This window comes from Macrobrachium nipponense, chromosome 9 (assembly GCF_015104395.2).
Source record: "Macrobrachium nipponense isolate FS-2020 chromosome 9, ASM1510439v2, whole genome shotgun sequence".
In the NCBI taxonomy this organism is placed as follows: domain Eukaryota; kingdom Metazoa; phylum Arthropoda; class Malacostraca; order Decapoda; family Palaemonidae; genus Macrobrachium; species Macrobrachium nipponense.
The window spans coordinates 8,007,051-8,022,773 of NC_061110.1; the positions used below are offsets into that span (position 1 = coordinate 8,007,051).

Here is a 15,723-nt window from a genome sequence, read left to right on the forward strand (position 1 = left end):
AGGAACTTCCATTTCATTTTTAAAACGAATTCCTTATGGTTCAAGAGCTGAGTATGGAAACTATATATTTTAATTCATAAACGAAAAAAGAGCCTCCATGAGCACCAAAGAATATCCAACGAATGTAGGACAATTGAACTCGCCCTGAGGCTGTAAAAATTCTTTCATAGACGAAAAAAGGAACTTCCATTTCATTTTTAAAACGAATTACTTATGGTCCATGAGCTGTGTATGAAAACTGTAGACTTTAACCCCTTAATTCATAAAAAAAATAAAATGGCCCTTCATGAGCACCAAAAAATATGCAATGAATGCAGGATAATGGAATTCGCCTAAAGAAACTATAAACATTCATTCAGAGACGAAAAAGGGACTTCCACTATGTTCCATTAACGCACACCCTGAACGAAAGGCAGTGAAATTCGCGCTTAGGACTTCCAACACTGTACTGACCAAGCTGATCAGAGTAAAATACCACAACTTCAGGGTCTCCCTATTCCTCCATGCCAAGCACGGCCGGGCAAGGCTTCTCCGTAGTACCTGATGGCTCCCTTCGTTGAGTTTGCAGTGTCTCGAGTCGAAGGGCAAAAGGAAGCAGCGAGGGTGTCGTAGAGGCTACGGCTTCCAATCCTGACAGGAGAAAGGGCTGAGACTCCAGACCACATGTGGACGATGTAACTCGAAGATATTTCCTGCAGAGCATCAGTGCATTCAGTGTCTGATGTCAGGTTAGAAATCATTTTAAGACTTTTTTTGTCCTCTCATATTCAATTATGACCTTTTCCTTCACTTTGTCTGTCAGAAGACTGGTTAGAATTCAGATCAGGATATTACTTTTTCTTTAATTCCTATTCGTTTGTGTTTAATTATGTATCCCCTTTTCCTATAAAGTGAATCTCTTTGAAGGCTGAATTCCTTTTAGAGCCCTCTTCTGGTGTTATAGTCCTGTTGCTTCTGTCCATAAGAGTTTTTAGTTGCAGGTTTAAAGACAAAATCAGGAGGAAGCAGTGCCAAAATCTTCTCATACAGACAGATTTGAGTAGCAATTCGCTTAATATTCAACAGACATACAGAGAACATACCTTCATTAGATTCTCTCCAAGATTTTCCATGAAGATGTCTCCACTTCTCTTCAGGGGAATGGGATAAAATGCTTTACTGGGCATCAAGAGGACGTTTTGACATCTTTGAACGACAAAATCTTCCCATTGGTCCGGAACAGTGAAGTTGCAGGCTTCTTTGATCACGTCCGTCATCACCACTAAACCATTGATGCCTCGTTCTTCGACCTGTGGTAGACACAATGAGAGAAGCTACTTGATTATCCTCTTCTTCTTTCTGTACTTCCTTTAACCTCCGCGTACCTCTTCCTAATGAACACCATATTCCTTGGAAGCTTGAATTCCAAATCAATGTCCCCTGTGGGCTTGTTCCATATGGATAGGTTTCATCTTTATGGAATATAATGATAATACAATGTCTATGTTCTTACGATTAGGGATAATGGGTTCGAGTAAAGGATAACCGACAATAACAGGGAAAACCTGTTAGATGGTTGTTAGAGTTCTCTGTTATCTGGCCTTCAAAATAACAGATATCTTTATTTGGATGATTAAAGCTATAGCACCACAGAGAATCAAATACTTAATTCCTTTGCAAAATGTCCTAGTTCATTCAAAATTTATTTAATTTTATTACTCAGAAGATGAACCCTATTCGCAAGGAATAATCCCACAGGGGCCATTGACTTGGAATTCAAGCTTCCAAACTTTGGCTATTAAGCCAAGCACTAGTGCCATTCAGCCATTCAATTCTTTCAACAGTGAAGAGGAGGATTTGGATAGTATGAGAACAAGACTGAAGAAGGGAAGCGAGGATGGAAGTAAAATAAAAGGCTATGAATTGGGCGTAACTATTAGAGAGGACAAAAGGAAGCTGCAGACACCTCTTAGCAACGCCTATTGACAAGACCCCACACTCACGCCGAAAAAATCGTTCTGCCTCTGAAGGTTCTTCTGCAGTATTGGATTCCCCCGATGGAAGTGGAATATGGCGTTGTTGATGAATTCTTTCGTCACGCGCCCGACGAAATTCGTCAGGGACGTCAGGTCCCTCATGCAAACTGTATCTGTGTCGCTGAAGAGACCCCCAGTCTGACCCAGGAGGGCCAAACGCATCATATCGGAGAGATGGATTTCGAGCCAGCCTGTTGAGAATCAATACGGATGAATTTCGACCTGCTGAAAATCCCGCATGAAAATACAAGAGATATCAAGATTGCGATTTTCGGTTATCATTCAAAAGTCATATCTAGAGTACTGAAAAGTTTTAAGAAACCTGCAAACAAATTAGTACCCTTGAGATGACTTTCTAGTGAAAGTCGAAAGTGTAACACCATTTATTTTCTTGTGAATTATAATTATTATTATTATTTTTTTTTTTTTTTTTTTTTTTTTTTGCTCTATCACAGTCCTCCAATTCGACTGGGTGGTATTTATAGTGTGGGGTTCCGGGGTGCATCCTGCCTCCTTAGGAGTCCATCACTTATTATTATTATTATTATTATTATTATTATTATTATTATTATTATTATTATTATTATTATTATTATTATTATCAAGAAGATGAACCCCATTGATATGGAACATTGACTTAAAATTCAAGCTTCCAGTGAATATAGTGCTCATTAGGAAGTAAAAAAAGGCAAAGGAAAATACAAAAAGAAGAGATCTCACTTATTAAAAAGGAAAAATAAATTGATCAACTAATAAATAGATAAAATTGTACTAAAATGCAAGGAGAACAGCATTGGGAGGGTAGTAATGCATTGTATCTTTGCTTGAACTTTTGTGATTCCAATTGCACGCCATCCTCAAGGAGACTTATATAGATCTCTTATATAGATAATTGTGGAAGTACAAAGTTTATTACAGATATAATGAACTGTTTACTTCTCGACTTCGTAACATCTTTGAGTACGTGCTCCGTGAAAGTTTGAAGATGCAAGCAGCGCCACCCTGGTTTGCGGCATACCAAACTATTTAGCACTAGTAACGAATCCCTGTTGGTAGAGCAAAGACTTGACTCCGAATTGTGGAGTGAAATGAAGAAACTCCTCTCTCCGTACCTAAACCACTTCCTTTTGGCCGTTCTCAGTCAACTGACAACAGGTGAACAAAGCAGTTTCAACAATTACTAACGTGACTTCATCCACAAACGCGAAGTGAAGAGCTCGTACGTAGGAAGCCCTCGAAAAAGCAGGTCTAGATCAGCCGAGACAAAGTGGAGGTTCAGGTACTGCTTCGATAGCTTCGTCAGAAGGCCGTCGGCATCGTCAGCGCTGGGAGCGACCATCACGTACCACACTTCGGCAGTGGGGTTTTGCCGGGCGTAGCTGGGGAAGATGAGACGTTTGAAAACTGAGGAATTGCGGTTTTGTCATTTTTGCAGGTTTAAGGTACCTTTTAGGCAAACTGCACCGAATATTTTTAGGAAAACTGTAGAGATAAATCCACAGTTTGGTGCTTTTATTTGGTTTTAAATGTGTGTACCCTTACACAACTGAATACCAGGTTTAAATGATAAGAAAAACTACTTTCAGTAGAATCAGAAGTAATAATGATAATAACAATATACAGAAATGAGTCCTGAAACTCATTTACGAAACCGACTTTTGCAAAGTTACAAACAGATTAAGTGAGACTTATAAATGATCGTTAGCTTTAAGTTACAAGAACAGATTCAGTGAGAATTATAAACGATCCTCAGCTTAATTCATGAGGTTTCTGGTTGGTAAGGTCAATCACCCGGATGAAACGAGACGTGAAAAGCAAGGGGAAGTTCTTTCCGGCAACCAACCTCTCTACTGAGCAGATTGAACGATAGGCAGGTCTCTGGATGCAGGAAGATTCCACCAGGAATATGTTGTATTGACTTCTTGAAGGAATGATATCTCTGGGGAAGAGAAAGTCCCTCCTGAGATTAATCAACACTGAAATAAGTGGCATGAAAACCAGTGAGAAAGGTAGGTTTGCATATGAGAGAGAGAGAGAGAGAGAGAGAGAGAGAGAGAGAGAGAGAGAGAGAGAGAGAGAGATAGTCAAGTTTGTATATGAGGTACATGAAGTATCAAATGCCGTTTTGTTTTTGACTGTCCTCTAACTCAACTAATGAGAGAAAAATAATTATTGGAGAGAGAGAGAGAGAGAGAGAGAGAGAGAGAGAGAGAGAGAGAGAGAGAGAGAGTATATGAGGTACATGAAGTATTAAATGCCATTTTTTTTCTTTTTTTTACTGTCCTCTGGCTCAATCTCTGAGAAAAAAATGTATATGAGAGAGAGAGAGAGACCTTACCTTACAGACCTTACAGTTCGTTCGGGTTGCCCCAGGTCCCTCAGTGTGAGGCACCTCTAATGTCTACCAGAGAGTTGCTAGTACATCTTCCGGTATATTTTGCATCTTCCAATCTTGGATGGTCTGGGATGCAGTTTAGATATTTGTCGAGCTTATTCTTAAACACATCTACGCTCACTCCTGATATATTCCTCAGATGAGCTGGCAACGCATTGAATAGACGCTGCATTATCGATGCTGGTGCGTAGTGGATTAATGTCCTGTGTGCTTTCCTTATTTTTCCTGGTATAGTTTTGGGCACTATTAATCTACCTCTGCTTGCTCTTTCTGATATTTTTAGTTCCATGATGTTTTCTGCTATTCCTACTATCTGTTTCCATGCCTGAATTATCATGTAGCGTTCTCTTCTCCTTTCTAGACTATATAATTTTAAGGATTGTAGTCTTTCCCAGTAGTCAAGGTCTTTAACTTCTTCTATTCTAGCTGTAAAGGACCTTTGTACACTCTCTATTTGTGCAATATCCTTTTGATAGTGTGGGTACCATATCATATTGCAATATTCAAGTGGACTACGAACATATGTTTTATAAAGTATAATCATGTGTTCAGCTTTTCTTGTTTTGAAGTGCCGTAACAACATTCCCATTTTTGCTTTACATTTTGCCAACAGAATTGCTATTTGATCATTGCATAACATGTTCCTGTTCATCATCACACCAAGGTCTTTAACTGCTTCCTTATTTGTGATTGTCTCATTATTAGGTCCCCTATATGCATATAGCTTTCTTTCTCTGTCTCCATAATTTATTGATTCAAATTTATCAGAGTTAAATACCATCCTATTTACCTCTGCCCAATCATATACTTTGTTAAGGTCTCTTTGTAGAGCGTTCCTATCTTCATCACAAGTAATTTCTCTACTTATTCTTGTGTCATCTGCGAAACTACTCACTACCGAATCCTTAACATTACTGTCTATGTCTTCAATCATAATAACAAATAGTATTGCAGCTAACACCGTACCTTGTGGCACACCGGATATTACCTTGGCTTCATCCGATTTCTCGTCGTTTGCAATAACTATCTGTTTTCTGTTGCGTAAAAATTCTTTTAACCATCTTCCTACTTTATCCACGATATTGTGTTTTCTAATTTTCTTCGCTAATATATTATGGTCTACTTTGTCAAAAGCTTTTGCAAAGTCTAGATAAACCACATCTGTTTCATTTCCGCTTTTCATATTTTTGAATATGTTCTCACGGTGGACTAACAGTTGGGTTTGTGTACTTTTTCCGGGTACGAAACCATGTTGTCCTTTATTAAACAAATTATTTTTTATTAAATGTTTCATAATATTTTTCTTCATTACCCTTTCATACACTTTCATAATATGTGATGTTAGACTCACAGGCCTATAATTACTTGCCTCTAGTCTTGATCCACTTTTGAAAGTAGGGGTAATATATGCTAATTTGTGCTCATCATAAATCTTGCCTGTATCTACACTTTATCTTAATAATATTGCAAGTGGCTTTGCGATAGAATGAACTACTTTCTTTAACAAAATAGCAGGCACTCCATCAGGCCCTGCAGCAGCTCCATTTTTAATTTCATTAATAGCCTGCACAATATCAGCTTCATTAATATCTATGTCAGCTAAATATTCACTATTTTCATCCCTTACTTCTATATCATTATCTTCATTATCTATTCTAGGGGTGAATTCTCTCTTATATCGTTTCTGCCAATATGTTGCAAATTTCCTTTTTTTCATTCGTTAATCTCCCTTCAATTCTTAGAGGGCCTATTTCTATTCTTCTTTTATTCATCTTCTTCGCATATGAGTATAATAGTTTGGGGTTTTGCTTGATATTTAATAGGGTTTTTTCTTCCAAGTCCCGTTTTTCATTTTCTTTTGATTGTATAATCTTTTGTTCTGCATTTTCTATCTTACTTTTTAGTTCTATAACTTTCCATGCATTTTTTTCTTTTGCAAGACCTTTTTTCCAATTTCTGATTTTCTGGAACAAGATCCTCCTGTCTCTTGGTATGCATGACTGATGTTTACTTTTCTTCTTCGGTATATATTTATCCACTATTTTCTCTAATATTTTATATAATATCTCCATATTTACCCTTATGTCATCACTTACGAAAATGTTATCCCAATCTTTGTTTAATTCTTCATTTATTTCTGACCATTTTATATTTTTACTGTAGAAGTTGTATTTTCCATATCCTTCCCACTTTTTCATTTCTTGCTTATCTCTGTTTTCACTTGCTTTGGAATGGACTGTTAATTCTATGACATTATGGTCTGAAATACTCGCATTATAAACTATTATTTCTTTAACATAATTCATCTCGTTCACAAATACTAGGTCTAAAGTATTTTCCTTTCTTGTTGGCAGGTGATTTATTTGTTGAATGTTGTATTCTAGTAGCATATCTAATAGCTTTTCGAATTGCCTCTTATCTTCTGCACTACTATTACTCTCTTTTTTATATGTATAAGTACATCCACAATCTCCTATTCGTTCTTTCCAGTCTACGAAAGGAAAGTTGGAGTCTCCAGATAGGAGAATAGTCCAGTCCTTGTGATTTCTACATATATCATCCAATTTTTCTATTATTAAGTCAAACTCTTTAGTATTAGGAGGTCTATATATTACTATGTTCATTAATTTTTCAGATTCAAATTCTACCGCTATTAGTTCACATTCTGAGTTACTATATTTCTCATATATTTTTCCTTGTTTTTTGTCTTTCCCATATATTGCGGTTCCCCCTTGATTCCTATTTTTTCTATCTGATCTATAAGTTTGGAACCCTTTTATTTGATCATCATTCCCAGTCTCTTGGGAATACCAGGTTTCACTTATATTCATTATATCTATTTTCTTTTCAATTTGGGTTAGTTCTTCTAAGTACTCTATTTTTCTTTTTGAGTTACTCGTAACTAAACCCTTCGCATTCATCACTATGATGGTTTGCATGTTTTCTCCTTCATTTAATATTGGTAATAATAAGGATTTTCCCATGTCTCTTTCCTGTTCTGGTATGTTGTTCTTTTTTTTTCATTTCCAGAAATTCTGACATTAAAAAATCCAACTTTTCCATAATATTTGTTCTTCCTTCATCATAATTATTCATTTTGTGTCTGAATCTGCAATTTTCTCCATATCTGCAATATCCTCTTGCATAATAAAAACAGTTATTATCTCTTGAGTAGAATCTTGGAGCTGATGCTTTGAAATTTTTTGCTGACACCTCTGCATATCTCGTTGATGGCTTGCTTTTTTCTTTCACCTGATATTCTTCATTCCTCTCTTTATTTGTTTCTTTCTTATTTTGGATTTTATTACTTGATTGGTTATTTATTTGATTATGTTTCATGGCTACAGGGTGCATATATTTACATTTTTTGTCGAACTTACATCCTTTTCCTTCTTTTAGGTTTTTGCATATTTTTGGATGTAGATCTCTGCAATCATCCTCATAGCCATCTAGGTATGCACATTTACCATATATTTCATAGTTGTGACATACCTTAGGATGTTTGTAGTAACATTTTTCTCCAAATCTATAATTCCCTCTTTTCAAAAGGTTGCAGACTTTGTCTTTTTTGTATATTTTTTCCTCTTTCCCGTCATTGTGTAGATCTGGGTAGAGCCTCTTCGGGATTTTCTTTTGTGTTGTCATATCGTAATTTATTTCTTCGTAGGTATGCTGCTTTATAGCCTCATATGTAGTATCAATGAGTATCTCTGCATCCATACTTTTATCTTGTTCTTTGTTTTCCTTATCTTTTTCTGTCATTTCAGTTTTGTTTACTGAAATGACGAAGAGAGAGAGAGAGAGAGAGAGAGAGAGAGAGAGAGAGAGAGAGGAACATCCCTAAGCAAATGGAAATATCATGAGAGGGCAAAAACTCTAATTCTCACCTGTACAAAACAGGAAGCTTGAATGGAACTAAAAGCGGGTGAAGGTGCTTGGCGCAAATGAATTTTCTCCACCACACGTCTTCTTCCTTTGCAATTTCTCGTCTTTGACCGTCGCTGTTCTCTGTTAGAAATGAAGAGGAAGAATAATTAAAGTCTTAAATGAAAAAAAAAAAATGTGACTCTGCAGACTCTATGAAGAGGAAGTCGTGCACCTGGAACTTCAGAAGTTCAAATGAAGATGTAATACTCTAATAAAATTCGCCTTTCATTCTAAGATTTAACTTTCATTTTTATCTGTTTATCAATTTTTCGAGTTATCTATTTTTCAAATAACTGATCTCATCTTTCTGTATTTCTCATTAATTCCTGTTACTTCTCTGGAAGCTTGTGGAATTTTAAGTTAATGGCCCCTGTTGGTTTGTTCCTTATGAATAGGGTTCATCTTCTCAATAATAATAATAATAATAATAATAATAATAATAATAATAATAATAATAATAATAATAATAATAATAATAATCATAATTAATAATAAAAATAATAATAATAATAATAATAATAATAATAATAGTCCTTATTTCAGCTAAGGGCCATATACAGGGAATAAACAAAGTAGAGACAAGACAATACACACAGTCTAGATATACGAAATGTATGATAAAAATGATAATCGGCAATATCCAAAGAGTTACTGAAGTAGTAATAAAATTAGTATTCATAATAATGGTAACGACAGTAATAATATTGAGAATAATAGTATCTACGATCAAGAAACAGAGTTCGGAGCCCGTACCAAAAGAAAATCTTGGTTAGTGTATCCAACAGACATCTAGAAAGTATGGCAAACTGAGATCTTGAAAGCAAGCAGGTTAAATGATTAGGAAAACAAGGGAGATTGGCTGGAAATTCCACTTTGTTAGAGTTGGTTAAACTAAGACATTTATAAAGGCATTATGCCACTCAGTGCTTGACGCAGTAAAAAAAAGTGAGTTGGGGTGATTTGACAGCATAAAACGATCCGGAAAATAAAGGAAATGAAGTACAGCACAAATATCTAAAGGTGGAACTTGGAGAAAACCTACAATTCAAAGAAAACTCATAATCACATGAGTCAATAAAACGGAAAAGTAAATCCACAATAATATGTCTGTTTGATTTTGTAATTTAAAATACAAAGCAGAAAGCTGTCGATGACCTGCAAAGTCCTCCTTGTCAAACAGACATATTATTGTGGATTTACTTTTCCAAAACCCACAATTTTATTTAGAATCAGTAAGTAGAGGCTTTGGACAGAAAGATTCAGGTAAAGCGAAATGCTAAAAAATTAGATTCAGCTAAGGCCAGAGGGGACGCCGCAAGCAACCTTTAGATATATATGCCTACAATGCATCAAATATGGTTCACCTTAGGGAACAGGATAGCACTTTCGGCCTCATCGTTTTCTGAGGTTCTAAGAAGAAACTGGATTGTCTCTAATTTGTAAAATGAAATTGGTTAGACTCACCTACGGTATTCCCGTCTTCGAAGTCATCGGTTGACTGAACTCGCTGGGAGATGAAGACAAACATTGAAGTCGCCAAAAATGCGCCGTAAACTAGGAGCGCCATTTTCGAATGAACGATGGTTTTCATTCTGAAAAGTCCTTACAAAGGCCAAATTAAACTTCATGGAGAATGAATGTTTTTAGTAACTCATTCAAGGTTATTCCATATCCGTTATACGTAAACTTTTTGGAGGGTCATACGTAATATAAGCAATTCAGTAAAACCTTCACATTTGCTGACGTTGAACTGCCTGCGTCGTGTATCCTCAATCCCGGAAGAACTTAGCATTCTCTCACTCGGCGCGATGGTGAAGGAAAACTGGGACGGAAAAACATTCCGGGGAAGGTATTCCACGAACCTAAAACTCTTCGTCTCGCCCGGGTCACCCTACTTTTTCCCTAGATAATGAGAGTTTAAGTCAGGTTTTCCGGGAGGAATATTTTGCATGCCTGTTGCCAGAGTTGAGTGTTCGCAAGTTTGTCTTCGGCAATATCTGACGGAAAAGAAAAAATGTCTACGACCCCTTCCTTGTTCTGGGTTCGCAGATCTTGGTTGTGAAAAAATAGAGAAGACTATTTACAAGTTGAATGCAGCTGATGCAGCAATATTTTTCAATAAGACTTGTTTGAAAGAGGGTCTCATTCCAATATATTATTATTATTATTATTATTATTATTATTATTATTATTATTATTATTATTATTATTATTATTATTATTATTATTATTATTATTATTATTATTATATTATTCTTATTATTATTATTATTATTATTATTATTATTATTATTATTATTATTATTATTATTATTATTATTTATTGTAAGGAGACCCTCTTTCAAACAAGTATTATTGAAAGATATTGTTACATCAGCTAAATTTAACTTGTAAATAGTCTTCTCTATTTTTCCAATAATGATTAGAAAAATAGAGAAGACTATTTACAAGTTAAATGCAGCCGATGCAGCAATATCTTACAACATTATTATTATTATTATTATTTTTTTTTTTTTTGCTCTATCACAGTCCTCCAATTCGACTGGGTGGTATTTATAGAGTGGGGTTCCGGGTTGCAACCTGCCTCCTTAGGAGTCCATCACTCTCCTTACTATGTGTGCCGTTTCTAGGATCACACTCTTCTGCATGAGTCCTGGAGCTACTTCAGCCTCTAGTAGATTCCTTTTCAGGGATCTTGGGATAGTGCCTAGTGCTCCTATGATTATGGGTACGATTTCCACCGGCATATCCCATATCCTTCTTATTTCTATTTTCAGATCTTGATACTTATCCATTTTTTCCCTCTCTTTCTCTTCAACTCTGGTGTCCCATGGTATTGCGACATCAATGAGTGATACTTTCTTCTTGACTTTGTCAATCAACGTCACGTCTGGTCTGGTTTGCAGTATCACCCTATCCGTCCTGATACCATAGTCCCAGAGGATCTTTGCGTGATCGTTTTCTATCACTCCCTCAGGTTGGTGCTCGTACCACTTATTACTGCAAGGTAGCTGATGTTTCTTGCACAGGCTCCAGTGGAGGGCTTTTGCCACTGAATCATGCCTCTTTTTGTACTGGTTCTGTGCAAGTGCCGGGCATTCGCTTGCTATGTGGTTTATGGTTTCATTTTTCATATTGCACTTCTTACACATGGGAGAGATGTTATTTCCGTTTATCGTTCTTTGAACATATCTGGTTCTTAGGGCCTGATCTTGTGCCGCTGTTATCATTCCTTCAGTTTCCTTCTTTAGCTCTCCCCTCTGTAGCCATTGCCATGTGTCATCGCTGGCTAGTTCTTTAGTCTGTCTCATGTATTGTCCGTGCATTGGTTTATTGTGCCAGTCCTCTGTTCTGTCTGTCATTCTCCTGTCTCTGTATATTTCTGGGTCTTCGTCTACTTTTATTAGTCCTTCTTCCCATGCACTCTTTAGCCACTCGTCTTCACTGGTTTTCAGATATTTTATTGTGTTATGTATAGTCTGTCCGTATTTGCTCTTGGGTGTAGTGCTTTGTGTATTGTCATATGTTTCCTGGTTTTCTGATCTATGCTGCGGAGTTCTGCCTTCGTCCATTCCACTATTCCTGCGCTGTATCTGATTACTGGGCACTCTGCCCATGGTGTTTATGGCGTTTTATCATATTTCCAGCGTTGAGTTTTGACTTGAGTATCGCCTTGAGTCTCTGCATATATTCTTTCCTGATTGTGTCCTTCATCTCTTGGTGTTTTATATCCCCTCCTTCCATTATTCCCAGGTATTTGTATCCTGTCTCATCTATGTGTTTGATGTTGCTCCCATCTGGTAGCTTTATCCCTTCAGTTCTCGTTACTTTGCCTTTTTGTATGTTGACTAAGGCGCATTTTTCTATTCCAAACTCCATTCTGATGTCCCCAGATACAATCCTTACAGTCTGGATTAGGGTATCTATTTCCTTGATGCTCTTACCATACAGCTTGATGTCGTCCATGAACATCAGATGGTTGATTCTGTTGCCTCTTTTCTTGAGTTGGTACCCGGCATCCATCTTCTGTAGTACTTTTGTCATGGGAATCATGGCTACTACGAAGAGTAGTGGGGACAGTGAGTCGCCCTGGAAGATCCCTCTCCTGATATTAACCTCTGCTAGTCTTATTCCAGAGCTTGTAAGTATTGTATTCCAGTTGCGCATTGTATTTTTGAGGAAGCTGATGGTGTTTTCCTCTGCCCCATATATTTTCAGGCATTCTATTAGCCATGTGTGTGGTATCATGTCGAAGGCTTTCTTATAGTCTATCCATGCCATGCTTAGGTTGGTTTTCCTTCTCCTGCTGTTCTTCATTACCATTTTGTCTATCAGGAGCTGGTCTTTTGTGCCCCTACACTTCCTTCTGCAGCCTTTCTGTTGGTGGGGGATGGTGTTTGTCTCCTCTAGGTAGTTGTATAGCCTTTCACTGATGATACCTGTTAGTAACTTCCACATTATTGGTAGGCAGGTGATAGGCCTGTAGTTACTGGCTATATTTCCCTTACTCTTGTCTTTTTGTACTAAGGATGTTCTTCCTGTGGTCATCCATTTTGGTGCATGGTGATTTGAGATACAATGCTGGAGTTGTTCTGCTATTCGTGGGTGTAGGGCCTTGAAGTTTTTGAGCCAGTATCCATGGACTTCATCGGGACCTGGGGTTTTCCAGTTTGGCATTTTCTTTAGTTAGTGTCTGACTGTGTCTGTCGTGATCTCTGTGAATCTTTGTTTTATTCTCCCTGTTTCTTCTTCCTTGACTTCCTGGAGCCATGTTGCATGTTTGTTGTGTGAAACCGGATTGCTCCATATGTTTTCCCAGAGTCTCTTACTTGGTTTGGCTTCAGGAATTTCTGGGTGGTTGTCTTCCCCTCTTAGTTGGCTGTATAGTCTTTTCTGGTTGGTTCCGAATAGTTGTTCTGTTGGTATCCCTTATTCCTGTTCGTGTACCGTTGGATCTTATGTGCTTTGGCCTTAAGCCTCTGTTTTACATCTTCTATTGTGTTGTTTAGTCCCCTCTCTTGTACTTTGTATTTCTCGTTGAGTTCCTCCCTTGTTTTCTTGCTTCTTAGCCTTTTTTCTGCCCTCTCTTTCAGTTTACTCAAGTCAGATCTCATCACCATGATTTGCTTTTCCAGGCGCCTTTTCCAAGGAGGTTGCTGTTTTGGTTTCTGTTGGGTTGGTTGTGCTGGTGGTGTTGGTGTTCGAATCCCCATCAGTTCTGCTACTAATCTTGCTCCTGCATATGTCAAGTTATTTGTTTCTGTGATACTGGTGGTGTGTATTATGCCCATTATTTCATTGACCTCACTTGTTTTCTCCCTTAATTTCTTGGTGTTGTAGGCTTTCATGGAGGGGATCTTTGTTCTCGTCTCCCTCTGTATTATTATTTATTATTATTTTATTTATTATTATTATCTATTTTATTATTATGTATTATATTTTAGAAGTATAATCAGTTTTCATTATTATTAAAAATTTTGAATTAATTGTGGTGGTGTTTTATTTCTTATTATTTCAATTATTATTCTTATTATTATTATTTATTAATTATTATTATTTTATTATTATTATTATTATTATTATTATTATTCAGATGATGAACCTTATCCATATGTAAAACAAGCCCACCACTGATAAGTAAGAGAAGGTAAAGAGAAATACAGAAAGATGAGATTTAACTTATAAAGAAAATAATTAATAAATTAATTGATAAGTAAGTATTTGATGTCTGCAAATGAGAGAACCGGTTTATTTTTCATCCAAAAAAATAGAAGAGACGAAATAGATATCAACCTTATTATTCTCCGTAATAGCCATGGACGATTGTGATCTCATCTGCACTATCCCACAACGTGTGGTTGCAGTCTCTGAGTAACTTGTGAAAGTTCTTCAGTAATTTGCAGATTGACTAAACGGGATTTCACGGGTGCCACTGGCGTCACATGATATTAGAGGGGACGATAATGATGATGGGTATTCGAAAGTGGTAGTAAAAGAAGGTTTAGTAAAGTTGTTTAATACATTCATTAAACATTCCTTGACTTCATGATTTATGTGCTTAGCATAAAAAAGCAGCCTGCGATGGAGGCTCTGTTTGTAGAAAAGGTCGTCTTCCGAAATGAGGAGTTCCAGATCGTTTCCAGATCGTTCAATATAACAGACAAGTGCAGGAAAGGCGTTTTAAGTAGCTTACTGCAAGACAAAGAAAGTGGCTGGCGCCAGGATTTCTTCACAGGTGCGCAAACTAGAAAGAAATAAAACAAACGGTTTCTTAATGGTTCGTAAATCAAATTTTAGCCAGGTAAAAGCAGTAGCCATAAAAACAGAATAAAAAAAACAGAATAAAGAAAAAACAGAATAAAAACAAAACGGTTTCTTAGGTTCGTAAATCAAATTTTAGCCCCAGTAAAAGCCAAGCAGCATTAAAAAACAGAATAAAAAAACAGAATAAAGAAAAAACAGAATAAAAACAGAATAAAAAAAATAAAAAAAGCTGTTTATTCTGTGTTCTACTTCGAGATTCGAGTGAAATGATTTAACCAGGTAAGTGAAGAACTTCATTCTTGTACGGTGTAAGGTGAATGGTGTGGAAGTATTGTGTCCAGATCGTTGATACGTGGCAACTTCCCTGCTAAATACAGTGAGTTTATGGTGACCTTTCCCTAATCTGATATTACGTAACCATTTTGATTGCAGAAATCTTTTTATTGGTGCAGAGTAACTTCAACCCACCGTTTGACGTAGCCATTTTGATAGGCGATGTTGACATATTGACGGGTAAACGTAGCCATGTTGACGGGTAAACCTTTTTATTGGTGCATTGTTCCTTTAGCCCACATTTTGACGGAACTAATTTGATAGGAGAAACCTTTTTCCTGCTGTAGTGTTGCTTCAGCCCACCTTTTGACGCAGCTATTTTGATCGGCGAAGCCTTTTTATTGGTGCAATGATTCCGCAGCCAGCCTTTCTGCTTAAATTCCGCTTCAGCCTTTCTTGTGGTCTGAGGGTTTACTATAACTTAGGAGTATTTATGACCCTTGTAAAATAAGCAAAACTTCCAAGCATGCACAAATTCAACTCGTTTAAAAGATTGTCAGGTTATGTTGCGAACCGAAATTTTGGTTAAATTCATGAATTAGTTACATTAGTTCATTCCCTTCCAAGGTGCTTGAGGGTTCCAGGATGTTAACCTGGGCATTTTAACCTATGTATTCCCTATCAAATCTTGCACACCTCAGTGACAAATACCAATCTTTTATAATATCCAACGATGCTTTGATATAGAAGTCCTAAAAACCAAACAGAATGGAAGAGCGTTGGAAATAACATAATGAAAATCATAATTCACTTGGTGTCGACTACTTATCTATCGTCTAATTATGTAAT

At 36.7% G+C, this 15,723-nt stretch overlaps 1 protein-coding gene across 1 annotated transcript; it reads right to left on the reverse strand.

Annotated features, from left to right (window-relative positions):
* Positions 1 to 482: 482 nt before the first annotated feature.
* On the reverse strand, positions 483 to 9,904 carry LOC135218611 (lactosylceramide 4-alpha-galactosyltransferase-like). Its single transcript, XM_064255039.1, has 7 exons — positions 9,802 to 9,904; positions 8,298 to 8,418; positions 3,859 to 3,954; positions 3,201 to 3,394; positions 1,983 to 2,206; positions 1,083 to 1,289; positions 483 to 692 (listed from the first exon to the last, which is right to left on the reverse strand). Exons 1-7 carry the CDS (start codon positions 9,902 to 9,904, stop codon positions 483 to 485), a joined length of 1,155 nt encoding a protein of 384 aa, XP_064111109.1.
* Positions 9,905 to 15,723: the final 5,819 nt, after the last annotated feature.

Coding starts and splice junctions, on each gene's coding strand:
- LOC135218611 (XM_064255039.1), bottom strand. CDS start 9,904: ATGGCGCTCCTAGTTTACGGCGCATTTTTGGCGACTTCAATGTTTGTC. Junction 1,290..1,982: donor GGCAGAACGATTTTTTCGGC/GTGAGTGTGGGG, acceptor TGTCTACCACAG/GTCGAAGAACGAGGCATCAA. Junction 693..1,082: donor TTGGAGAGAATCTAATGAAG/GTATGTTCTCTG, acceptor GATGCTCTGCAG/GAAATATCTTCGAGTTACAT.